This window comes from Dipodomys merriami, unplaced genomic scaffold (assembly GCF_024711535.1).
Source record: "Dipodomys merriami isolate MVZ:Mamm:240054 unplaced genomic scaffold, mDipMer1.0.p SCAF_7, whole genome shotgun sequence".
Lineage (NCBI taxonomy): Eukaryota > Metazoa > Chordata > Mammalia > Rodentia > Heteromyidae > Dipodomys > Dipodomys merriami.
Window position 1 is genome coordinate 14,438,449 of NW_027206290.1, and position 26,698 is coordinate 14,465,146.

The following is a 26,698-nucleotide window of genomic DNA, read 5'->3' on the forward strand; positions in this document are numbered from 1 at the left end:
AGGTTTTTGTTGCTGTTAATTAGTTCATTTGTTTGGGCCAGTCCTGGCACTTGAACTCATGGCCTGGGCATTGTCCCTGAGCCTTTTTGCTCAAGGCTATTGCTCTACTGCTTGAGCCACAGTTTCACTTCCAGCTTTTTGGACTTATCTTATTGACTTATCTCAGGGCTGGCTTCAAACTGTGATCCTTGGATCCAGCCTCGCAAGTAACTTCTAGCTTCATTATAAGCATGAATCCTCAGCACTTGGCAACATTATGGATTTTAAGTAGCCAATGCAGTTGCTTTCAATTAGTAAGTTTAATTCATAGCAGGCATTATATTTTCACTTTCAAAAAAATCACATTGCCAGGTGCTGGTGGCTTGTGCCTGTAATCCTAGCTATTCAGGAGGCTGAGATATCAGTTCGAAACCAGCCTAGGCAGGAAAGCCAGAGAAACTCTTTTCTCCATCTAACCACCAGAAAACCAGAAGTGGCGCTGTGGCTTAAGTGGTAGAGTGCTCACCTTGAGCTGAAGAGCTCAGAGACCGCACCCAGGCCCCAAGTCAAGCCCTATGACCAACAACAATAACAAAATAGTCACATTGTCATTGATCCATTGTATTAATAAACTTTAGATAAATGGCAATTTCTTTGCACAACACTTAAAGAAAACTAAAAAATATTTTTAAAAAGAAATAAAAGCTACTACATGTCTTTAAAATTTACATTATTAAAGATCCTGCCTCATTTCTCACTGGGCAGTAATGAGGATTGTTTTTTGCTATGCTTTTTTTTTCGTTATTTCAGGCATCACTATTCTGTATGTCACAATAAGGGAAGTTTTTGTGCCTTGACACAACTTGGCAATGACCAAATAACACAAGACTCTTGCTCAGTAGTCTGCTACATATAATATGACACTTTGTGAGTGGGTGTTGGGGGTGGAGGGGTGCACACCAGTCCTGGGGCTTGACTCAGGACCTGGGTGCTGTTCCTGAGGTGTTACTTTTGTTTTGTTTTTGTTTTTTTTGCTCAAGGCTAGCACTCTACCAGTTAAGCCACAGCTGTACTTTGGGCCATTTGGTCATTAACTAGAGATTGGTTTTACTACCTCAGAATATGAAAGAGGATTTTATAGTTTTCTGTGATAGGCAGACAAAAATGATCATTATAGTATGTAGGTATGGAAGACCAACAATAAAACAGAAAAAATGATGCCCAATATATTTTCACCTTCTTTCCAATTTTTGTTTAATGTCCAGTTCTAGCTATCAATCCCTTGTCACTTTTTTAAAAGAAGTTTTAATTGTGAAAATACTGTACAGAGGGGTTACAGTTACATGAGTAAGGTAATGAGTACATTTCTTATCCAGCATTGTTGCCTCCTCCTTTGTTTTTCCTTACCATCCCTTTCCTCCCACCTCCTCCACTAAACCCCGCTCTTGTCACTTTTAAACACTGATAACACATAGTTCCAGTCTTCCTCTCTCTCTAACCTTGGTTCTCCTTGGATGAAAGTCCTTTCTTTTGATGTTGTGAAATAAAAATTAAAGATATGAATCTTTATGATTTTTCCTTTTATGAAATCTTTGCTCTCAAATCATGGTAGTATAGTAAATATTTGAGGCTTTGGAACATGTACTATCTCTGTTGCTGCTACTGAGGTCTGCCATTGTGGTATAAAGGAAGTCATAAGCCAGGCACCAACCAGTGGCTCATACCTGTAATTCTAGTTACTCAAAGGATGAGACCTGAGAATTGTGATTCAAATCCAGCCCAGGCAAGAAAAGTCCCCAAGAGTCTCTTATCTGCAATTAGCCATGCAAAAGCCAGAAGTGGAACTGTGGCTCAGAGTGGTAGAGTGGTGGTTGTGTATCACCTGTCATGAGATATTTATTCTTAACTTTTGAAAATTAGACATTATGGGCTGGGAAGGTGGCTCAGTGGTAGAGTGCTTGCCTCGTATGCATGAAGCCCTGGGTTCAATTCCTCAGTACCACGTAAGAGAAAAAGCTGGACGTGGCACTGTGGCTCATGTGGTAGAGCACTAGCCTTGAGCTGAAGAGCTGAGGGACAGCGCCCAGGCCCAGAGTTCAGGCCCCATGACCAGACCCCCCTCAAAAAAAAATTAGATACTGTTTCCTTGAACAGACTTAGGTTCAAAGTAAAAGTAAAATGAAGCAGAAAGTAGAGAGAGCTCCCATGGATCTCCTGCCTCCCACTCTGTCCACCTTACACATCAGAGTCCTACATGTGTTATGATCACCGACTTGCAAACCAGGAAAAGTGCTCTCACTGTACACCAGGTCTATTGGTGCCTGGATCTGGGACTTTCCACCTCTAGAACTGTGAAAAAAGAATGCTTTAAGCTACAAAATCTATGGCATTGGGTTATAGCATCATGAACTGACTAAAGGATTACCCTAATAATTTTGGTTCTATCTATCCTCTCCCCCTAGCAATCACCAATCTTTCAACTCTGTATAGTTTTTTCCCTTTTCTAGAATATCATATAACAGGAATTCTACAGCATATACTCTTCAGGTTGGCATCTTTCACTTCATAATATGCATTAAGGCATCTTCAATATCTTTTTATGACCTGCTAGCTCAGTTCTTTTTAACAGTACTATTCCATTGAAAAGATATACCACAGTGTATTTTTATATTCACTGCAGGAGATCTTGCTTACTTATAAAATTTGCCAACTATGAATAGATTGGCTATAAACAAACCTGTATGCAAGGTTTGTGTGTGTGTGTGTGTGTGTGTGTGTGTGTGTGTGTGTGTGTGTGTTCTCAGCTCCTTTGGGTAAATACTTAGCAACACAATTATGGATTGCATACAATGAAAATAGAGTTGTGTAAGAAACTATATTCCAAACGGACTGTACTGTTTTTCATTCTCAGAAGGAATGCCACAATATTTGAAATTTTCAGTATTTCAAATTTTGACCTTGTAATTAAATGTGTAATATTTGTTTTAATTTGTAATTCCCTAATAACATATGCTGCTAAGCATTTTTCAAAGGCTGATTTCTATCTGTATATCTTCTTCTTTCTACCTGTATATACTGTTTGGGTCTTTTTTGACATTTTAATAAGTAGTTTCATTCCTCATTGTTGGGCTTTAAGAGTTCTTTAAATACTTGGGTGACTTTTCTTTATCAGTTACACCTTTGCAAATATTTTTCTTCTCAGTCTATGGTTTGTCTTCTCATTTTATGGCGGATTCTGCAGAGTGAGATGTTTTTTAATTTTTTTGTTTTTTTGAGACAGGATCTCACTATGTAGCCCAAGTTGGCCTGGTACTCTGCTGATCCTTCTGTCCCTACCTCCTCAGTGCTGGAATTACAGGTTTGCATCACACTGTCCAGTTTAATTTTACTGCAGAGCAAATCAAATTATCAATTAGCTCTTCCATGAATATGTCTTCAGTTTTATACCTAAAAATTCATTGCTAAACCCAGGTTCATATAGGTTTCTTCTATACTATTATCCAGGGGTTTCACACTTTGCATTTCAGTGCATAACTATGCTCCATTTTGAGTTAACTTCCATGAAGGTATAGGCTCTCTCTAGATCCTTGTTTTGCATATGGATATGACAGGGAGAGGTGTTGTTGTTTTTGTTGAAAAGACCATCTTTTCTCATTGCATTGTCTTTGCTCCTTTGTAAAATATCAGTTGCATATATTTATAGGACTGTATTTCTTAGTCCTTTATTCAGTTACATTGATCTGTGCATCTATACTGTCCCAATTACCATGCTATCTTGATTACTATGGCTTTATGGTAAGCTTTGACATTGGATATTAGCAGCTTTCCAACTTTGTTTTTCAATATTGTGCTTGCTATTCTATTCTGAGTCTTTCACCTCTCAATGTACACTTTAAAATCATTTTGTTAATATCCACAAAATAATTTGTTGGATTTTAGTTGGGATTAAGTTGAATCTATAGATCAAGTTGACAAAAATTAACATCTTCATAATATTGAACTTCCTTATCTATAAACATGGAATATCTCTCCACTTCTTTTGTTCTTTCATAGAAGTTTGTGTTTTTTCTCTTTGTATAAATATTATGAAGATTCCGCTAGATATACACCTACATCTTTCATGGGGGGGGGCACTAGCATAAATGATATTGTGTTTCATTTTCTATTTCCAGTTGTTCTTACTGATACAAAAGAAAGTGACCGAATTTGGTATAATAACCATGATATACAATTTTACTGTACAATTTTATTGTACTAGCTTATTAATTCCAAGAAGTTATATTTATCAATTCTTTAAAAATTTTTTTACATAGACAATAGTATCACCTACATGGACAATTTCATTTCTTTTTTTCCCCCAATACTGAATACCTCTTAGCTCCTTTCCTTACTCTAGGGCTTCTACTATGATGTTGAAAGAAATGGGAAGAGGGAACATATTTACCTTGTCTCAGATCTTAGCAGGCAAAAGCTTCTGAAGTTTCTCTCCATTAAGTATGGTGTTATTATTTATAAGATGATTTCTGTGTTGCTTTGTATGTCCCTCCCCCACGGTATAACCCCTGCTTTCACTGTAGTTGATGTTGGTATAATTTGTGGAGGGGAAGGGCAAAAACAAAACATTTAACTAGGGATACAGGTGGACCCATTGCAACAATGAGATGTACAAGTCATGTCGAAAAACAAACTTTACAACTTTGGTGGGGGGATGTGGGGGGAGTACGGGAAGGGATGGGAAGGGGAAACAAAGAAGAGGCTACAATGCTTGATAAGAAATGTACTCGATATCTTGCCCATGTAATTGTAACTCCTCTGTACGGTATTTTCACAATAAAAACAAAAACAAAGTATGCTGTTAGTTGTAGGTTGGTTGATTGGTTTTACAGCACTGGAATTGAAATCTCAGTCTCCTATTTGCAAGAGTGCTGCTCTTTCGTCACACCTCCAGCCCCCTTTTGCCTTGATTATTTTCAAGGTATAGCCAAACTTTATACCTAGGTTAGCCTGGGAATTGATCCTCCTTTGTGTCTTAGTGCGTGTTCTATTGCTGTAACAGGAACAGCAGCAGAATGGCACTGGGTAATTTATGAAGTAAAGAATTTCCTTTGGCTGAAGATTCTGAAGGCTAGGAAGTCCAGGAATATAGTCCTGGCATCTGCTTGGCTTCTGGTGAAATCCTTATGTTGCTTCAATCCATGGCAGAAAGCAGAAGTGCAAGAAAGTACACAAAGAGGAGGGGGGCAAACTCCTGAGATAGCTCACCCATCCCCATAAGAAAAGCATCAACTCATTCATGAGGACTCTGTCCACATGAGCCAAAGACCTTTCACTAGGCCCAATCTCCCAACACCAGAATTTTGGGGAGATAAATTCATACCACAGCATTCCATGTTGGTCCCCAAAATCATGACCTTCCATGAAAACTTACTTATTCCATCCCAGTAATCCCCCACACTTAACTAGTTCTAGTATCATCTTAAATTCCAAAGTCTCATTTGAGATTCAAGACAAATTCCTTTTAATGCTGAATCTCTGAAATCAAACAAGCTGTCCACTTCTAAGGTGTCACAAGAACTGGCATCAGGTAGTCCTTCCCAGGAAGAAGCAAGTCATAAAGAAGCGGAGACAATGCCAAACAAGTCCAACAACCATTTAGGGTAGATATTAAATCTTACATTTCCAGAATACTTTTCCAATCCACGTGCAGCCTTCTGAACATGCCGGGGAAGGGGTGGGATCCCAATACCTCAAGCAGCTGCATCCCTACAGGGCTCAGCCCACGTGGCTGCTCTCTGGGCTTGGAGTCACACAGCAGTGTTTGTGCTGCACACAGGCAGTGGCTGGACTATTTCAGAGTGTCAGCAGCAACCCTAGAGTTGCTCTCAGGGAGTTCAGTACATCCTTTGACATCCTGGTGGAGGCTTCCATTGCTTTACCTCTGGCATCCCACATACCTGCAGAACTATCACCATGTGGATGTGGCACAGCAAGGTATATTTACTGTATTCTTTGTAGCACCAACAGGAGGCACATTTGGGGCCATTTGAGAACAGTGTAATTCTGCTCAGGGTTGCTGCTTGTGTCTGTGGAGCCACACCTAGAGCTACTTGAGCCACAGCTGGATGTGGTGGAATAGCCCCACACTGGAATGCAAGAGGAATCTTCAGGCATCCCTGAGCAGCAAGCCCCTAGAGGGCCCCCTAGTCCAATCCCCTGAAACCATTCTGTTTTCCTAGGCTTGTAATGAGATAGGCAGCATGAAGAGTTCCAAAATGCCTTTGAGTCTTGGTCTCCGTTGCTCTGGCAGATTATTCTGACTCCTTTGTGGTCATAGTTATCTCTTTAGAAAACAGTAGTTTGGCCACACTATATTCCTCATCGAACATACTTTTTTACATACTTTGCATGGCCAGGGATGTAATTAAACCATTTCAAATTATAATGCTTGATTTCCCTCTTAATACAAATTACTGTTCAGTGATACCTTTTGGTCATCCCTTTGCTACTGTATCTCCATAAGTGCAAAGTAACCCTGTAGCCTCTTAAGCACTTTACCTGTTTGGATATTTCTTCCATCAGATATGCTAGCTCATCACTCTTAAATCATGCTCTTCACAAAGCCCTAGAACATGGATAGAATGTGCCACCTTCTTTATATGTGTACAAGGATGCCCTTTCTTCTAGTTCATTCCCATCTGAGAGCTCGTCGGCATGGCCTTTTCTGTTCACATTTTTATCAGCATTATAGTCATAACCAATTAAGTAGTCTCTACAGAGTGCCAGACTTTTCCTAAGTCTCTTGAGCTCTCACCACAATTGCCCTTAATACACTCTATTGAGTAAGCCAGGCCTTTTCCAGCGTTCACTTCAAAACAATTCCAGTCCTAGCCACACTTGGTTCCAAAGCTGCTGTTTTTTAGATATTACTATAGCAATATCCCATTTCTCTGTTCCAGTTTTCTGTCTGAGTGCAATTGCTCTTGCTATAACAGAATCTGTGGTAATATATGAAGAAAATGGCATCATCATCGTCTTGGCTTCTGGTGGGAACCGTGTACTGCTTCAACCCCTGGCAGAAAGCAGAAAGATAGCCAAGCACTTGCAGGGAGAGAGTGGGGGGGGGGAGGGGAAGAAAAATGACAGCTAACTGGTCCCATGAAAAATATAATGTATTTGTAAGGGTGCCACCTTACCCCACCTCTGCTTGACCCAAATAGCTCTCACAAAGTCCAGGACTCCAACTCTGCTACACTGAGGAATTAAGTTTCCAACCCATGCTTTTGGAAAACACACTTGAACTGTAGCAGTGTCTTCAAAGAAATCTGTCCATTTAACCTAGGTTCTCAAATTTGTGAGCAAAGAAGATATGTTCATAATAGTCTTATTTTTTTACTTCCGATGGGATCTGTAAAGATGTTCCCTCTCTAAGCTCACTTTGATTTTTTTTTAATGTTCCTAATTTTAGCTTACAAAAAAAAAAACTCTTTTTCTCTGAGGTAGTCTGTGTCATTGCTATCAACTATTCAGTTGACCACTACTTCCAACAACTTTGTTGAATCCTCCAGTAAGTATTAGTTACTTCTTGATTCTATTAAAATACTCTGTGTGGATCATCACATCTACAAATGATTAGAACTTTATCTTTTTTCTTCTAATTCATACACCTCCTTATGAGTATTATGATTAATTTAAAAATGGTAGATTGGGACAAAAATAATAAAACTCAATATGTATTTTAAAACTTTATTAAAGCAAAAGAAGGAATCAACATCTGAGTGGTTTTAAATAAGTGTGGGCAAGAGCAAAAGTAAATTCTATCTAAAAATAATGTTAACAGAGAATAAAATCCTAAAATATCCAGGTTGATATCAACAAGCCCATGTTTGAAGTCTCTTTCTCTCCTTTCTTCTCCCTCACTCTCTCATTCTCCCACTCTTACTCTCATCCACATTCTTTAGTGGTACTTGGGCTTTTGAACTCAAGGTATCATGCTTGCTAGGCTAGTGCTCCACCACTTGAACCACAACCTAGTCCTTTTTTTTCTTTAGTTACTTCTCAGGTAAAGTCTAGTGTTTTTGACAGGGCTGGGCTCAAATCAAGATCCTCTTAACCATGGCCTCCCTAATAGCTGAAATCACAACTATTCATATTATGCCTAGTTTATCAGCTGAGATGATGTCTCAATAACATTTTTGCCTGGGGTGGCTTTGATCCTCCATCCTCCCAGTCTCCACCTCCTGAGTAGGCTTGTTTCTCTCTTGATTCATGGTTTCTATCTTGACTAACAGAAGGTAAGTCTGAATCCTTAATCTCTGGACAATTACTCATTTGTCATCGCAACAGGGATTTCCCTAATTCAGCATTTCAGCTCATAGCCTTGTAAGCGCCCATTCTCATTGTAATCATCTTATGTGGTTTTCATGAGTGCAGATTCTTGGCATCAACTAGAACTTGACAAATAAGAATTTTTATTGGTAGTTCTTGAGCATCTACTAAGTTAGAAACTCAGTTTTCTTGAGAATTATCAGGGTGGGAGAAAGAAAAGAGACCCTAACCTCCAAACAAAGGAATGTACCCCAAAAACCTGGGCCTGGTAGCCAGGGCTGGGGAAGAAGAAATGGCTTATTTTCCCTGTACTTCATCCAACTGCCTTGAAATTCTCTATGGCACATACACATCTACTTTATAATGAATGCCCATAACACACCTTCCCACCCAGATCAAGCCAGGTCTGGGGAGAGTACCAAAATGTTAGTGTTGTTCTTCCTGGAAATAATAGAGTCCTTCTCCCAGACATGATTCCTAAAAATTAGGCTTTGGAGTTATCAGGGATTCCTGACACAGTAAGGAAGGGTGGAGCTTCAGGAAGGGGAGACTAGAAGGCACCACGCCACTGTAATTCCATAGAAGAAACACAATAAATGCAGAACAAAGCAAAACTCCTGCCATATACTGGCTCAGCAGCTTCACATGTCCACTGAAGTATATTGTTAGTCTAAACAAAAATCTCATAATGAGTAACAAAAGGCAGTTCTCAAAAAATAAACGTTTTTTAAAATTCATTTTGTGTCCTAATAAATTCTAAAAATGGCTGCAATACAAATAGTAGAGCCACACCCACCTCACACAGACCCATCTAGAAGTTTACAGTTTTCACTCTTTTAAAAGCCACATATATTTCTAAATAATCCTTGTAAAGCCTCACAACATTGCAACCTCTGGAGTCATGATTAATGATTAAATAATATGATTTCAGTGTCTTCAGACTGTCTTCATTAAGCCTTTAAAATAAAATGAGACATTTAAAAATTGATGTCCCCCTCAAAAAAACAAAAAAGATTACTTTGAGAAAACCTTTATTACACAGCTATATATAATTAAATTCATTTCTATTTAAATAAACAAACACAAAATTAATAAAATCAATCCTAGCAATTATCAATCACTGGTCCCCAAGTGGTAGGGAACATCTTAAGGCACACATCTCTTGGTTGTTTTTAAATCTGGAGCATAATTATTGTCCAAAATAATTTTTGCATGAGTTATAGAACCTTACTCTATAAAACCACAACTCCTGATTCCAAATCACTTTCTGGGAGAATGAATGTATTCAGGAAAGGTATCAGAAGTTGTCACAAGACCACTGACTACTAAGAAAATAGTCATTATTTAATTGGATATATATTTGTTGAATATATATTCATCTTAATTTTATTTACATATCCACACACTTTCAACCTTATATCTAGGTTGAAAGTATATGTACAAATGCATGTATACTTTAAAATATTTTATTCTCTCTAAAACTAAAAGCAAAATCAAATAAAAATGTTCTTCAGAGCCAACTATTATACTATTAGCCTGTGCTAGTTGTTTCTTTCTCACTCTGTCCTTTAAGAGAAGATTTTTAAATGTGGTAATTAGTGGATGGATATACAGTAGCTGTACCCAATCTCTCAGAAATAGACACTAAGTTGTCCAAAATCCCTGAAGACAAGAGATTATTTTATCCACAGTTATTTTATCCACACAGTTGAGTAAAGAGGGACAGAGAACATATTCAAAAGCTACGATAAGCTAGTATGTTGGTACACACTTATAATTACAGCTACTCAGAGTCACAAAGGTAGGAAGATTGGGCTCACGGACCAGCTGGGGGTATGGGAACGCCCAAACTGAAAAGCACTGAAAGACTAAAAGCAAAGCAAAGTAAACAAACAAAAAAAGTAGAGCTGTAGCTCAAGAGGTAAAGCACTTATCTAGTACAAAAGCTAAAGACTCAATACCTCAAAAAAAGGAAATGTTTAAATGGCTGCAAGAAACAACAGTAATCCAATAGCTTCATTCATTAAAAATAATTTTTAAAAGTAAGCAAACCCAATAGCAGCAGTATAGACATTAAATATATAAACAGTTCTTGATGAATTATAGCTATTGAGTAGCTCAAAATAGTGGTATTAAGTCATCCTATGGTTGATCTCAAAATATCCATGTGATTTCCCAACTGAGCAACCCATTACCTTTTTCTCTAGGGCATAGATAAATCTGACATCTACTTTTTACAACAGCAGAATAGAGATACTGGAGAGTCATCTTCTAATCTGTATTTTCCAGAATTGGGCAGATCTTTGCACTCTGAAATAAACTTTCGAAGTTCAGTCTCTGGGAAGCCGTTTTGTTGATAGTGCTATGCAGAAGAATGAAAAGGCTCTCATTAATACACACCTTGAAAAGAGATTTTTATCTAATTACAACACAGATCATTTGGCAGGGGAGATCTTCCTAGAAGGACCGTTTAGCTCTCTCAAGGATGTTAGGAGATGTAGCTTCTGGAGACATTCGTAAGCTGGACTGAGGTGAAGCAGACCTGGGACTTTGCAGTCACCTTCCTGCCTCTCCTTTCCTGGTCCACCTTAACCCACAGTGGGCATGCTACAGTGGGCATGAAGCCTCTTTCTGGTGAGGATTAAGTAGCTGTACCCTGAGTCTGACACCTTATTACCACTCTGCCCAATAGCCCCATGACCTCCAGGCCAGTGTAAAGCAAACTTCTTGGATGAACCTGGTTCAGGCCATAGAAGTCCAAATGATCCAGATTGATGGATTATGTTGAGGGTGAAGAGTGGGCATTGTTTGTCTTCCCTGGATGACCTCTGTACAATCTTAAGTGCTCCTAGCTGGTCCAAGTGTCTAAACAAATAGTTGACTGTCATAAAGCAACTTTCCAACCTGCAATCTCTCAGAGAATCACTCCTTCAGGCAGACGGGTTTGTTGGAGGCCTTGTATATGTACCAGTTTGAGGTCTGAACTCTCTACTGAGTCAGAAAGACTCAGACATGGCAAGTGCTCTGAACCCATGAAAAGAGATTAACATTTAATACTACAGGAGGCTCAGGCTTACATCCTCAAAAGTTAAGTTTAAAAGAGACCTTGGCTGGGCACCAATGGCTCATTTCTGTAATCCTAGCTACTCAGGAGGCTGAGATCTGAGGATTGTGCTTCAAGCCATCCTGGATAGGAAAGTCTGAGAGATTCTTATCTTCAAACAACCAGTAAAAAAGCTAGAAATGGAGCGATGGCTCAAGTGGAGAGCCTTAGCCTTGGTTGTAAAAGCTCATAAATCCTGAGTTCAAGCCCCAGGAACCAGCAGCAAGTAAAAAGAGATATTGATGTCATCCTAGGGTGGCCCAGGATTCTCCACTTGTAGGTTTGAAGGTGGTAAAAAGAGCACAGATTATGGAGGATTCAAGACCAAATCACTCCCTTGCTGAACAAGTGTTGAAGAAAGTGAAGAGTATGCTCAATCATTAAAATCTGATTCGATGAGAATGAAGTCACAGCCCAAGCCTTATGGGCAAGATATTCATAATGATCAACTGCAAACCCACAACCTCTCCATTGCTAGAGCTAATCGCATGGCATCACATCTCATTAGTCCCCTCACTAGCTAAAGAGAATATTCCCATGTAGACATGTCCAGGCCCATGGTATACCCAACACTATAAAGTTGTTAGAAATTTAAATCTATGTCGATATTTAGTCTACATTTTCATATTTCAAGAGACTCAAAGGGATTTTTAAGTATGAATGGAGATAGTTGTTCAACTCAGGTCTCTCTAGTATACAAAGCATGAGCAGCTTGACACAGATTGCTTTGCTATTCTGGAGGCTGAGGATCTCTTGGAATATGCCAATCAAGACCTGGTTCAGTTACAGCATGCTCCCAATGAAAGAGTTCTTTTTGTTTTATGAAAATTGGATTCTTAAAGTTCCCCCTGTAGAAAAAAATGGCTTTCTATAATGCTATTTACCCAATAGTGAGTGACTCTTCTATTCTAATAAAAGTTTAGAAATCTTACTTGAAAAAATCAAAATTACTTAGAGAAAAGACTTTTGACATTCTTGAAATTTTATTTCTCCTTCATTTCTTTTTCTTAGTATCTAAAATTGAGCTCTTTATCCGCTTTTCCCCATCTTAGACATTAAATTTTGTTGTTATTATATAAGTTTTAGAAGAATGCTGCTTCTTGTGGGTTTTGGTAAACCTACCTTAATGGTTTCATAAGTGTCAGTGATCAGTGCAATGAAAAGGCTTAATATCATGTATATGAAGAGGCTGATGAACGAGTAGAGGTAAATTCTACTAAACAGCCAGACCAAGTAACTCTTCTGCTGCATTTTTGCAAATGTTGCAAACATATCATCTCCATTGATTAGCGAGAAAAGACACTCAGAGACTCTGTTCAGAGAACGGAACTGGAAAAGGAAAAGAGAAAACTTCACTTTCTTGCATTGGAAGCTTTGGTCATGATATAGCATTTAAAATGATAGGACCCCAATAGCCCAAGTTATCCTTTTCAAGCAAATTGAGATAGTCACAGTCTTTGTTTAAGAATACTATCCACCTGTCTACTGGTTTCCCCTATGATAAGTAGCTCTTTCTTGTTCTTGTTTCTCCTGTTAACTGGAGCAGCCCAAATGGAAGTCAGAAGGGGTAGGTCTGCACCTTTAGGGCTTTTCTGAGATGTCTCCCCTTTACTTTATCCTCTTAGAGAGAATGTCTTGAAATGCTCTGCAGAGATTTCCAGGATCTAACCAGGCCTGCCCCTGCAATTCATTAAGAAGATTACTCTATTTAAGATTGTGAATAATAGGGGCTGGGAAGATGGCTCAGTGGTAGAGCACTTGCCTTGAGCTGAAGAGCTGAGGGACAGCGCCCAGGCCCAGAGTTCAGGCCCCACGACCAACCAACCAAAAAAAAAAAAAAAAAAGCCAACCAGGGAAGAAAAGTCGCTAGGGCCCTGTCTCCAAAAGAAACATCAAACAAACAAACAAAAACAAAACAAAACAAAAACCAGACTAGAAGAATGCCAGCTATGAGTAAAAAAGTCAGACAACCGAAAATATAGGTCCTGAGTTTAAGCGCCAGTACTGACACAAATATTCAAGATAAAAAATTCAAATATTTCTACAAATTTCTTTGTATACTATTTTTTTTTTTTTGGTCCGGTCCTGGGGCCTGAACTCTGGGCCTGGATGCTGTCCCTCAGCTCTTCAGCTCAAGGCTAGTGCTCTACCACTTGAGCCACAGCACCACTTCCAGCTTTTTTCTTTTTGCTTATGTGGTGCTGAGGAATCGAACCCAGGGCCTCATGCATGCAAGGCAAGTGCTCTACCACTGAGCCACCTTCCCAGCCCCTGTATACTATTTTTAATAAAGTCGTATTTGAGGAAAGCTTACCTAGGTAATATTAAAATACATATTGATGAATAAAATTGAATAAGCCTTGATGCCTCATGGCAGAAGGAAGTTCATTAAGTGACATATTCCAAACAGGATTTGAGGAGAGTGACCCAATGAGTCTCTCAAGACAGTCACTCTAGTTTACAAATAACTGTACTACCTTCAACAGCTTAAGGCTGAACCCCCAAATAAAAGGTCCTTTTACAAACCTTTGGACCTTGTCTAAGAGTTTTATAACAACAGGAAAAACAAGTTGCTTCTTCATACCTTGTCATGGTAAGGCCCCAGTACAATCCATCCACAGAAACAGTAGCCTAAATAAATCATGGCAGCACAGCAGCAGAACCGGATGACATTGGGCAGAGCTGCCTGAAGGGTCAGAATTAGGAGCTGTGAAAGCAAGAGAAGTTACTAGCACCCCAAAAAGTGCAATAACCTCTGGAGAAATATCAGTAGCACAGAGCTCCATAGAATGCCTTACATTGTACTTCTCAAAGAAACCAAGGTACCGGATGACGCCAAGCCACACCAGCATGGTAGAGGTCCCAAGAAATATGCTACAGATATCATAACTTGTGAGACTCTACAATGGAATGGGGAGAAAATAAATTAAATGGCAGAAAGTCATTTTGGCAAGAAATACTTATTGAGTTGGGTATTATTATAAGGGGAGGAATAGAGCTAAGGATAAAGAGAAAAATTGTTTCCCTAATCAAGTTGCATCCTAGTCGGATGCAGGGCACAGAAACAATAGTAATATATGAATAGATGAATAGTAATATATGAATATATGAATGGAATCTTCTGTTCATTTACTAATGGTAAATACTGAGGAGAAAAGGCAGGATGGAGATAGGGAACAGCTATGAGTTTGTTGTCTGAAATAGAGTGATCAGAAGTGATCACAATGAAAATGTGGCATGGAGCAGTGATTTGAAAGCAATGAGGGAGCAAGTGAAGTAATAAGATAGAAGCTTACAGGCACAGGGACCAGCAAATGCAAAGGTTTCAGAGCAAGGAGGGAGCCTAGCAGAAATGGTGAACCTTGCCAGGTGCTGGTGGCAATTCAAAGCCAGCCTGGGCAAGAAAGTCTGTGAGACTCTTATCTCCAATAGATTACCAAAAAAGCCAGCAGTGGACCTGTGGCTCAAGTAGCCTTGAACAAAAGAAGCTCAGAGACAGTGCCCAGGCTGATGGGTCAAGGTGGAGATAATTGACTACTGCACTTAGCACCATAGAGAGACATGGCAATCTGATCAGACAGATAGGAGGATGTATAGGAGAAGCAGTATCTTGAACAAAGCCACTTTTTGAGACCTTTTGATTATATAAAACAGAGCTGAGAAACGGGGCAGTAGTCAGAGAGAGAAATGGGACTCTGATTTTACCTTTTTGAAAGGAGAAAGAAAAACAAGCTAATTGGAGAATTGCATGATAGAGAGAGAGAGATCAATCAATAATTCAAAAGGGAAGAAAAGTAGGTGGCACTATGACTTTGAGATAGCTATGTCCTAACCTTGCTCCTGGTAGGGAAATGAAGAGGTTGGTCTCGTAGAGTAAGCTAAATTATTCAGAGTATCAAGGATAACCAAATATAAAGGTCTTGAGGCTTGCAGGCCACTTACACAAGTTAGATGGGGATTTGTGGAAGTTCTGTTATTTTTTTCTTTTGTGTATGTGACGTAGAAAACAGGGCCATCAGTTGCAAGTGAGGATGAAAAGGGGCATTAAAGGTTTCAGAAGAGAAGAATTTGCCATCTGAAATGGGAGAAGTAGATTTTCTAGACAAATCAAGGATCGTTGGATATCACTAAGGGATATTTGTAAAAATGTCTGTAAAACAAATGGCACATGGCCTCCCTAATATATGGATGCTAAAGCCAAAATGCAAGGAGATATGACAAAGTAAACAGGACTTGGGAAATAAAGGACTTCCACTCATTTTGTCATATCATTGCTAAATGACTCCATGTTCTTGACCACATATATGCTATACATATGCACACACCGGAGGGAAGCTAGGAGGACAGAATCAGAGGGAAATGGGAAAATATAAGACAGAGGGGACTATCAGCTGCACTGGACATTGATGAAAATGAACTAAGCAACTTAAGGGCAGTGATGGGAGGGAGGGAACGAGAAGGAAAGAGGGAACAGCTGACACTAAGCAAAAGGAAAGAAATGTACATATCACCTGATGTGGAAGAAATAGTTGTATGGTCAAAGCTCACAGAATTCATAAACTTCATAGACCATGATAATGACAATTTGCCTTGTGAAGGTTAAAACGTGTCTGTGACTTTAACTAAGTATCACTATTCCACAATACAATGAAATATGTGACATTTATGAAATCACCTAATCGCAATAATGTTTTAAAAGGCTGTAAAAATAAATAAAGGTTTGCTGCCAATCTACCCTTAGTCCTGCTTTTCTTTTAGTTTCTATTCCTAACGTTAAATGACATAGACTACAGTCACATATGGTGGCAGCTGCTCAATGTTGACATAAATCCACTCTTCTTCCTAGGCCCATCCTAAGCTTTGCTCCCTACCCCTACTCATAGAAAGTGTCACTACATTATCACCAGTGGGATGTGAACAGGTTTTCCACCATGCTTCAACCAGTGCCACAAGACCTGGAGCAGTTTCCACCACATGGTGGTTTCATTTCCCATGGGCTATAATTGCCTTGTGAGACAACACAAGGCCAATCATGCAGCAATGTGAGCCCTAAGGGCCAGCAAAGGAACAAATTCAAAGGAGATTGGGTCCCTGCATGACTGCATGGAACTGAGTGAATGGCCTACCCTGAATATTGCATTACATAAAAGAAGTAAGTGCCTTTTATCTGAATCACTGCATTTAAGGTCTCTGCCCAGGGTTTATAACCAGCTCCTTAGGTGATGCATATAATTAATTAGGCCCACAAAGCTAGAAAAATAAAAAATTAAGATTAAATAATGTTCTCTTTTTACTTTGGTTTTTGTCTTTGAGAAAGAGGCTATTTCTAGGCTAGGTTTATCTTACTTTTAAAAAGATAAACTTGGTCTGGGTACCAGTGGCTCATGCACATAATCCTAGCTGCTCAGGAGACTGAGATCTGAGAATCCTGGTTCAAAGCCAGCCAGGGCAAGAAAGTCTGTGAGACTTTTTATCTCAAGTTAATCACCAAAAGAAAGGAAGGAAGGAAGGAAGGAAGGAAGGAAGGAAGGAAGGAAGGAAGGAAGGAAGGAAGGAAGGAAGGAAGGAGGGAGGGAGGGAGAAAGGGAGGGAGGGAAGGAAGGAAGGAAGAAAGAAAGAAAGAAAGAAAGAAAGAAAGAAAGAAAGAAAGAAAGAAAGAAAGAAAGAAAGAAAGAAAGAAAGAAAGAAAGAGGGGGAAAAGCTAAAAGTGAAAATGTGGCTCAAGTAGTGAAGTGCTAGCCTTGAGCAAAGAAGCTCAGGGTCAGTGCTGAGGCTCTGAGTTCAAGCCCCAGAATCAGCAGGAAAGAAGAAAGAAAGAAAGAAAGAAAGAAAGAAAGAAAGAAAGAAAGAAAGAAAGAAAGAAAGAAAGAAAGAAAGAAAGAAAAGAAAGAAAGAAAGAAAGAAAGAAAGAAAGAAAGAAAGAAAGAAAGAAAGAAAGAAAGAAAGAAAGAAAAGAGAGAAAGGAAGGAGAGAAAGGAAGGAAGGAAGAAAGGAAGGAAGGAAGGAAGAAAGAAAGAAAGAAAGAAAGAAAGAAAGAAAGAAAGAAAGAAAGAAAGAAAGAAAGAAAGAAAGAAAGAAAAGAGAGAAAGGAAGGAAGGAAGAAAGGAAGGAAGGAAGGAAGAAAGAAAGAAAGAAAGAAAGAAAGAAAGAAAGAAAGAAAGGAAGGAAGGAAGGAAGGAAGGAAGGAAGAAAGAAAGGAGAGAGAGAAAGAGAGAGAAAGAAGAAAGAAAGAGAGAGAGAAAGAAAGAGAGAGAGAGAAAGAAAGGAAGGAAGGAAGGAAGGAAGGAAGGAAGGAAGAAAGAAAGGACCAGAAAAACAATAAACTTGGAACACAATCTTGGGGAAAGAATGAAGGTGGAGTCCTCTTGTTTTGAATGAGCAAAGAAAACAAATACAAGAAGTACATAGTAGCACCTTGGCCTCACTTCCCCCAACCCAGCTTACTCTTTTTAGTGGAACATTTTTAAACTTCTTATAAGTTTTTTTAATCTTTTTATCTTAATGACCTTGCTATTTGTGCATAAGTATGCATGGGCTTCACTGAAAAGTTCAAATTTATTAATCTAATGTAGGGTATTTTTACTGGGCACCCAAATGATTCTATGCTTTCAAAGATTCTTCCTGAGAGACTTCCTAGAGTGATGAAAATAAGGGTGATTGACTTCAAGTTTACTCAATGAAAGTTTTAAAAGATATCCTTTACTCTGCAAATTCTCTCATTAGAAAAAATGCATTAATAAATTTGAAACTATTCATGGTATTATTAAGGAAAAATTTTTTACCTTAGCTTGGATTTCCATTTTCAGAACTGACCCAATGATGGTCAGTATATCACTAATAATAATCATAATGTACCATCCATTGACAAATTCCATTTGTTCAGAAACAGAAACTTTCTTTTTGTAGTGGAGGAGGAAAAAATTGACAAATTCCTTTATGGAAAAGAAAAGAGGTACAGTGAGATTTTCTGTCAGTCAAAATGTCTGTGTGGTATTCCTGGGAAGCAGTAGCCCTTACCTGCTGAAGCTGAAGTCCTCTAATCACAGATCTAACACAGAGAAGCAGCGAAGACAAGCAAGTCAGAATGACAAAGGCATCAAAGATCATCATGTAGTGAGTATTCTTCTGAACTGGAAACAAAGAAGATTTTGTAGTGTGTAAATGGTGAGATATTAATACAGTGACATCTACTTCTTTTTAGAGCAATTTTGATAATCCAAGCATTCTTGCCAGAAAGAAAATACTGAAAAGGAACCTCAATAAACATCTTTTCAGGAGGGGAATAGTGGTTCATGACCGCAATACCAGTTATGTGGAAGCAGCAATGGAAGGATCCTGTTTGAGGACAGCAGGGCAAAAGAGTGAAACCCTGGGCTGGGAAGGTGGCTCAGTGGGAAGGTGGTAGAGTGCTTGCTTTGCATGCCTGAGGCCCTGGGTTCAATTCCTCAGCACCACATAAGCAGAAGAAAAAAAAAAGCCAGAAGTGGCGCTGTGGCTCAAGTGGTAGAGCGCTAGCCTTGAGCTGAAGAGCTGAGGGACAGTGCCCAGGCCCAGAGTTCAGGCCCCACAACTGGACCCCCCCCCAAAAAAAGAGTGAAACCCTATCTTAAAAATAAGCTAAAAAAGCAAAGGGACTGAGAGACAGCACAAGTAATGGAGTATTTGTCCAGAAAACACAAGACTCCGAGTTCAATCCCCATTACCTATGAAGAAAATAATAATAGAAGCATGTTTCTATTATTACTATTTAAAGAAAATTAAAATTATTTCAAAATCACTATAACCAACATTCAAAGATCTTTAGTTTATCAGTTTGTGGGGTGTGGTTCTTAAGTACATTTTGCATTTTTGCAAAGCACACCAACATATACTGATCTAGGTATAAAACCTAGATTTTTTTCTAGATGGTGAGGTACAGTGTACAAGATAGGGTCCTGGTCTTATGGAAGTTCTATTCTACCGTAGCAAGTAAAACAAGAATGAACAAGTACATGAACAAAATACTTCTGCACAGAAGTGATATAAGCAAAGTGAATCATCATACTGGACAGGTATAAAGCCTTACTTTTCTGTTAAAAAGTCTTGCAAATTGTTTTGCTCAAAAAAATTTTGCTTAAAACCACAATCCTCCTGACCTCAGCCTCCTGAGAAACTAGGACTACAGGTGTGGGCCACTGATGCTCAGCTTCTCATTTGCATTTCTAAGACTAGACCAGTTCCTCACTGAGTCTACCCTGAAACCCAGATGGGATACAATGAGTAGATGTGGGAGGCTCCTAAGTAAGTCCTCCCTGATTCTCCCTAGGTGTAGGACCACAGACCCCAGGCTTCACTCCTGAGCCTTGGTTTCTTTTCTGTAACAATAAGTTTTACCTCTCTTGAGTATCAGGAAGATGAAGGTAGAAATACATAATACACGCCTGGTAAGTTTTGGCTTGGGTAAGTGTAGGTTTGGAGTAGGACTATAAGTATGAGCTTTGTCAGAAGTGGAGTCATCTTAATGCTTTGAACTTATGTATTGCCTGAAACGTCAGGGATCTACAATAGTTTCTCTACCTGCAGACAAGTAAGGACTTGGAAATGATATAATCCCTTACTTGACATCCCAGATGCAGTAATTTAATAGGCTTTTTTACATTATTCAATGACCCTCCTAAAAATGAGTAAAGCTGTTCACTCACTTGATCCAGATACATGCCAGTCTTTACATTCTCTGATGGAAATGTCATTATCTAAGCTTATTTTAATTCTTCCACTATGAGCCTTGTTGTCAAATGTTATCTGGAAAGAAAGACAAAGGATAAAAGACATATGCATAGTTTATGAGCTCAACACACCTCTGTGCACTAATTAGGAAGCAATTCTTCCAAAGGGACTAAACATGGAGATTCTCATTTATGATCTGTTTGCTAACTCTATTCATCTCTAGAAGCTCCCTTCATCTCTCTGTGAGTTGAAAAGTTGAATTCGCTCTTCTATAGAGACTTCCTAAAACCCTGTCCTTAATTCATCATGCCACTGTGGATACCTTATATAACAAGAGTGTTTGCCCTCCTTCCCATTCTGAGTATCTCCAGATGCTCTCTTGCTTTGGCAAGAGCTGGTGCACCTATGCTTTGCCCTGCAATTATAGTCAAGCCTCAGTTACAAATAGATTTTCAGTGCTCCTTAAGAGTTTACTGACACAAAGGCGCATGATTTCTATTGACACATTTCATGAGAGTTTATTTTCTTTCTGAATTTAGATATCTTAGTCACTTTAGTATCACATACATTACAAAGGGGCTTGGTGCCAGGTGCCAGTGGCTCATGCTATAATCTGAGGATCACGGTTCAAAGCCAGCCCCAACAGGAAAGTCCATACGACTCATCTCCAACTAACTACCAAAAAGCCAGAAGTGGAGCTGTGGCTCAAGTGGTAGGGTGCTAGCCTTGAGCAAAACAAAATGTCAATGCTCTTCCATCTGTAATAAAAACAGAAGTGAGTTACTGATGTTAATCTCATGAGATGCTAATCCACCTGAGAGCATCTTGTGCTATCTAGAGTACTTAGTGGCTTCATCTGCAACCACAACAGAGAAGTGGCAGGTGGGCTGACAGGGAAGAGGCCAACCATGCTTCAGAGGCAACATGAGGAAGTCACTGAGAGCAATAATCCAAAGGCTGTAAACCTCCATAATGAGAAACCTCAGCAGCAGGTCCCTTGCCAATAATAGTAAGACCTGTTCCTCTTATGTTTGCACATCTACTCTGTTTGGAGCACTGTACTGGAGAGGCAATAAAAAGGCAAGCCTGTACCCTTAGAGATCTTACAGTGAGGTACAGGTGAAAAAGAAGTGGTAAGCAATTTCTAACAAAGTAGAAGTCATATCAATAGCCCACCTATGCACATTCACGTAGAAACAATTATTTTATGGTGCTTTAGTACAAATATATGAAGTATATAGGTAGAACAATTTTTCTCTGGACTGGAAACAGTTTCAACACAGCCCACACTTACAGTCAGAGTAAAGTCGTAACAGTCAGGGAGCTCCTGATGACGGACTGTCTGAAGATTAATGGCCTTCAGTTTAAACTGGAGCTCCACTGTCAGGAGTCTGGAAGGCAGAGATGGCTTTAGTTTAAGGAATATACACACAAGCCCAACTGACACACTTTCCTCACCTGTGGAAGTCCAATGTTAAGTTGAGTTTATTTTCTTCCAGGGTTCCAATATGAAAAGGTTCATCAGGCTCCACATAGAAACATTCTGATAAGGAAAGAAACAAACAGAAATGCATGGCCTGATATCTAAAATAAATAATATGACATTTTGAAAGAATAATATATTTATGATCAGTTATTGGAGCATTACTTATCTGAATTAAGATTTTACAAGCTAGACATCAAAAACATTTGATGTTTTAAAGACACATAAGGCTATATTTCTAGATTGATTGAAAGCTAGAGAAAAACTTGAACTCTGCCTCGGTGGGGTCCTCTAGAAGGCAACTTTCCCTCTTTTCTCTTTAAGCTTAGATTAAAGGGTTTATAAGAAAAGAAGGGTTTGTAATACATTGTCTAAGATTATCTAAGTTAAAGGATCCATATTTTAAAATCTTACTGTGTTGACATTTTTTCCCTCAACAAGCACTTTTAAGACAGGAAAATGGCATTTTAGAACCTTTCCACTACTTGTAACCATTATTCTTTATTGTTCCTCTCCCATCAATATATCGAGAATTGCTAAACCTGATGTTCTGCTACTATAGCATCCATATTCAGCATGAGAGATGATGGGCCAGCTTTCGGTCCTGCCTCTTATCAGCTTCATCCTGACCCCTACTTTGGATTTCTCTGAAATGGGGATAACAAACCTTGATTCGTCTATTTATTTTTGTTTTGTTTTGAGTATTTATGAATTACAGTGAAGGGCTTAGGACACCTAATCATCTCTGTGTAATTCTTCCTATGCTGTAATAGCACATGCAGCCCAGTGTTTTCAGAGATGAAAATAAAGGTTTTAAGCATAAATCAAGGAGTCAAAAACTACAGTTCTGGAAAGGCATCACCTGTTTCAATTTCTGGATCAATGTCAAAGGTATCATTTCCAGGACAGATGGTCCCTTGTTTATAGAAGTGCTGGCAGATTCCCATAGCCGACTGCCTGGTACCCTTGTTCTCATAATCGTGATTTCCAACCGAGACATTTCGGAGCTGCAAGTACTTCAACCAAAAAGAGAAACCAGAAGTGGAATATCAGCCAAGGCAGAAGAGATACATTGACATTCCTTTCTCCTCATCTCTGGAACTGGCAGGTTCCCTCCTCCCCCACCCCCAACCCGGGTGGACACCACATTGATGTGCCGAGGAAGTGACTTGCTGCTGGGCACCAGGATGGCACAGAACAAAGAACACTCTGGAGTTCTGGGTTCCAGGCAAACAAGGTTTCTGAACCTCTGGTTCCTTACCCTAATCCCTATCATCTTTGAAGTTCTTGTTATGTCCTGAAACTGATTTTTACATTTAATGTGAATACACATATTATTCACCTTTGAATTATTTCCTGCAAAGTCATATGGTTCTGCTTTACTACTGTAACATGAGAAGTGGAATACTTTTTTCTAGGCTAACCGTAAATTTTTCCTGGAAAGTATTCATCTTTATTTTGGCATAAATATAGTTTAACCCTAGAACCAGCAGGAGGGAAGGGAAGAAGGAAGGAAGGAAAAAAAGAAGGAAAGAAGGAAGGAAAGAAAAAAGGAAGGAAGGAAGGAAGGAAGGAAGGAAGGAAGGAAGGAAGGAAGGAAGGAAGGAAGGAAGGAAGGAAGTAAACTCTTAAGGAGCACTGAAAATCTATTTGTAACTGAGGCTTGACTATAATTGCAGGGCAAAGCATAGGTGCACCAGCTCTTGCCAAAACAAGAGAGCATCTGGAGATACTCAGAATGGGAAGGAGGGCAAACACTCTTGTTATATAAGGTATCCACAGTGGCATGATGACTTAAGGACAGGGTTTTAGGAAGTCTCTATAGAAGGAAGGAAGGAAGAAGAAGGAAGGAAGGAAAGAAGGAAGGAAAGAAGAAGGGAGGGAGGAAAGAAGGGAAGGAGGGAAGGAAAGAAGGAAGGAAGAAGGGAGGGAGGGAGGGAGGAAAGAAGGGAAGAAGAGAAGGAAATAAGGAAGGAAGAAGGGAGGGAGGGAGGAAGGGAAGGAGGAAAAGAAGGAGGGAAGGAAGGGTCATGAATTGCTTTCTAATTCCCTGCAGGAATCACCTAGTGACCTCACTACAAGGCTCATGCATCTCCTCACCTTCACTTCTATTGCTCTGGTTCAAGCCTTATCATTTCTCCCTGGACAAGACCAGTCCCTTACCTGTTCTTCCTGCTTCTAATGCTGCCTTTCACTCCAGTTTAGTCTCCATCTAGAATGCAGGAGTGAGTGGAAACCCTTAGAACTATAATACCCAGAATGTGAACCCACTTAAGACTGCTTTGGGATGTATCAGATGAGCAGAGGGAAAAAAATATGGGACAAACCACTTGTGACTGTACTCATTACCTGCCTCTTCTGACCATCTCCAGTTGTTTCCTCTGCTTACTCTTTTCCATTTCCATAGTACTGATAACCAACTGACAGATGTTGCTCTTACATATTGAATCATGGCTCACCTCTTCCTGTTAGAGTATGACCTCCTTCACCTTTTTCTGTTTGCTCATTGCAGTAACCCTGCTCCCCACCAGTATCTAATAATCATAGATGCTAAATAAATATTTGAACAAATATCTGTTAGCTTTTGCCATTCTATATTAGTCTCTCCCATACCAAAAATCCTCTCTGGCTACCTGGCTCCTAGGTCTCTCAGGATAAGACTCAAAGTTCCATTCCAGCCTAGGAAAGCCCTGACAGTCCTGTCCTCATTGCTTTACTAGGATAGCATTCACTCTACTTCATTTCTTTATGCATGCCACATGCTTTTGAGTTCTAAGACCTATGTTGTGGCTTCTCCTTCAGCCTAAAATTTTCTTCCCTGGCTTGAAGTTGAAGGTACTGCCACTGCCGTATGCTGCTTTATTTTATCTCATAGCATCCATTGCTATCCTATGTCAAACAATTTTGGTTCAATCTGTCAAAATTCATCTCCCCCATCAGCACACCAGCTCCACAGAAAAGAGACTTTATTGAGTTTTATGGCTCTAATGGCAGCACTTTGGGTACATGGTAGGTGAGCAAATACTTGTTAATCTTGAGGCGAAAGGTTATTATATTGTAACAGTCACTCTTCATTCCTACAGTTAATCTATGTACATTGAATTGGTAGACTGTCAGGATTACAACAAGAAGCTATTCTGTGAGCATTAAGATTGGGAAGGGCAGCTGAGTTATTCCTAACACTAGGTTCAGTGCATGTAAGGAACATAGTTGCCAATGCTTTTCAGTTGCCCTACATAGTTACCCTACATGTATAGCTGAAGATAGTTTTTGCTTTCCAGCAAGTAGACCAGTACACCTGGGATGTACAATGTGTAGTAGAAAGCAAATGTGGAAAGGCATTCAGAGGATGTGTGGAAGAATCATAGCGGTGATAGGGCCCATATCTGTGGGGCAATCCCTGCGAGAGTTACTTGAAACACAGAACCTCCTAACTGGAGAATCTTGTGTTGTGAACCTTTTAAGCTTTGCAGATAAGACGGGCACTGGTGGCTCACGCTGTAATCCTAGCTAGCTAATCCTAGCTCCTAGGCTGAGATCTGAGGATCATGGTTCAAAACCAGCCCAGGCAGAAAACCAGAAGTGGCGCTGTACCTCAAGTGGTAGAGCACTAGCCTTGAGCTGAAGCACTGAGGGACAGTGCCCAGGGCCAGAGTTCAAGCCCCATGACCAACAAAATAAATAAATAAATAAATTTTTGCAGATGTAAAAGATCTGAGACCTAGTGCTGCAGGTAGCAATTAACATAATAAGCTTCTAGGCAGTTTTAGAAAGCTCTTTTGCAAAAGTGTGAACTGAATGGTCTAGGGCATGTGGCAGGGCTGTGTTAAGCTAAAGGACTACCCCCAAAGACCAAGCCAGAGGATTACAGGACAGCTATATGAGGAGAGATTATGATTGGAAGGTGAGTTCCTTAGGGAACTCCTGGGCAGATTGCACAGGGCACTTCTGTAGCTAAGACTTCTGTGGGGTTGGGGTTTTAATTTGGCACCTGTTCTTTCCAACCTGTGCAACTCTGCCTTGAAATAAGTTTTTTACTTGATTCAGGGTCCCAGGTGGTCATCCTTGGGGTGCTAATATAAAACCCAAATTAAAGTCCTTTAGCTAGGTGGTATGGCTACATAAAATTAAAATTAGTTGTTATTTGATTATAGATTTCTTACTTATGGCCCTTATAATTTGCTGGTAAAATGAGTCTTTCAAACTTATTTACTAATTCACAAACATTTTTTGTATCTTTTTTAGAATAAAGATGTCAACTAGTGTGCTGCTGGATACTGATGGAGATGTAATATATGGATAGATACTGTATACGGATCTATCTCTGTGTCTATACCATGAGGAGTAGTCCATAGTAAGATCTATAATCTTAGGCCAATTCCCCAGAAAACTGACAAGAAGTAGTAGGACAGGTAGATGGGTAAGAAGGGAAGCCAACCACTTATACAAGGTGTTTAAACTGTAAAGTAAATAACTCCTGGGAGATCCTGAGGCCTTTAAATCTAAGCAACTAACCAGAAACACAAAGCCATCTGGAAGCAGATAGGAAGAAAATGTAAAGCTGCTTTGAATGGGGTGATTCCAAGACAAATCTTAGAGAATTGCCCAAATTTATGGAAAGAAAAGGAGTCAGTAAAGATGACCTAGAAGTGAAATAGAAATAAGCTGAGGACTGGGACTGTGCCTCTGGTAGAGTGCTTGCCTAGCATGCGTGAAGCCCTGCGTTTGAGTCCTTAGTACCACTTACACAGAAAAAGCGACAAGTGGCGCTGTAGCTCAAGTGGTAGAGTGCCACCCTTGAGCAAAAGAAGCTCAGGAACCTGAGGTCAAGCCCAGGACTGGAAAAAAAAAAAGAAGGAAAGAAGCTGAAAGCTGAAATGAAATATAAAATATAAAAAGCTAAGTCTTTCGACATAACGTCTTGTACATCTCATTGTTGCAATGGGTCCACCTATATCCCTATCTAAACAATTTGTTTTTTTCCCTTCCCCTCCACAAATTATACTAACTAACCCCTCTGTACGGTATTTTCACAATAAAAAAATTTACTTAAAAAAATATAGAAGCATAAATAAGATATAGAAGCATAAATAAGCCAACAG

The 26,698-nt window shown here is 39.5% G+C and overlaps 1 protein-coding gene across 3 annotated transcripts in view; it reads right to left on the reverse strand.

Annotated features, from left to right (window-relative positions):
- Window positions 1-7,752: 7,752 nt before the first annotated feature.
- Window positions 7,753-26,698, reverse strand: part of Mcoln3 (mucolipin TRP cation channel 3) — a 28,650-nt gene continuing 9,704 nt past the window's right edge. For all 3 annotated transcript variants that reach the window (XM_070007477.1, XM_070007475.1, XM_070007478.1), the window contains exons 4-13: window positions 22,459-22,612; window positions 21,572-21,656; window positions 21,408-21,504; window positions 20,089-20,188; window positions 18,425-18,537; window positions 18,190-18,339; window positions 14,206-14,307; window positions 13,992-14,114; window positions 12,530-12,736; window positions 7,753-10,666 (exon numbers count right to left, since the gene is read on the reverse strand). In XM_070007477.1, coding sequence (XP_069863578.1) covers window positions 10,532-10,666; window positions 12,530-12,736; window positions 13,992-14,114; window positions 14,206-14,307; window positions 18,190-18,339; window positions 18,425-18,537; window positions 20,089-20,188; window positions 21,408-21,504; window positions 21,572-21,656; window positions 22,459-22,612 — 1,266 coding nt within the window. In that variant the 3' untranslated portion in view covers window positions 7,753-10,531. The remainder of the gene's footprint in view (window positions 10,667-12,529; window positions 12,737-13,991; window positions 14,115-14,205; window positions 14,308-18,189; window positions 18,340-18,424; window positions 18,538-20,088; window positions 20,189-21,407; window positions 21,505-21,571; window positions 21,657-22,458; window positions 22,613-26,698) is intronic.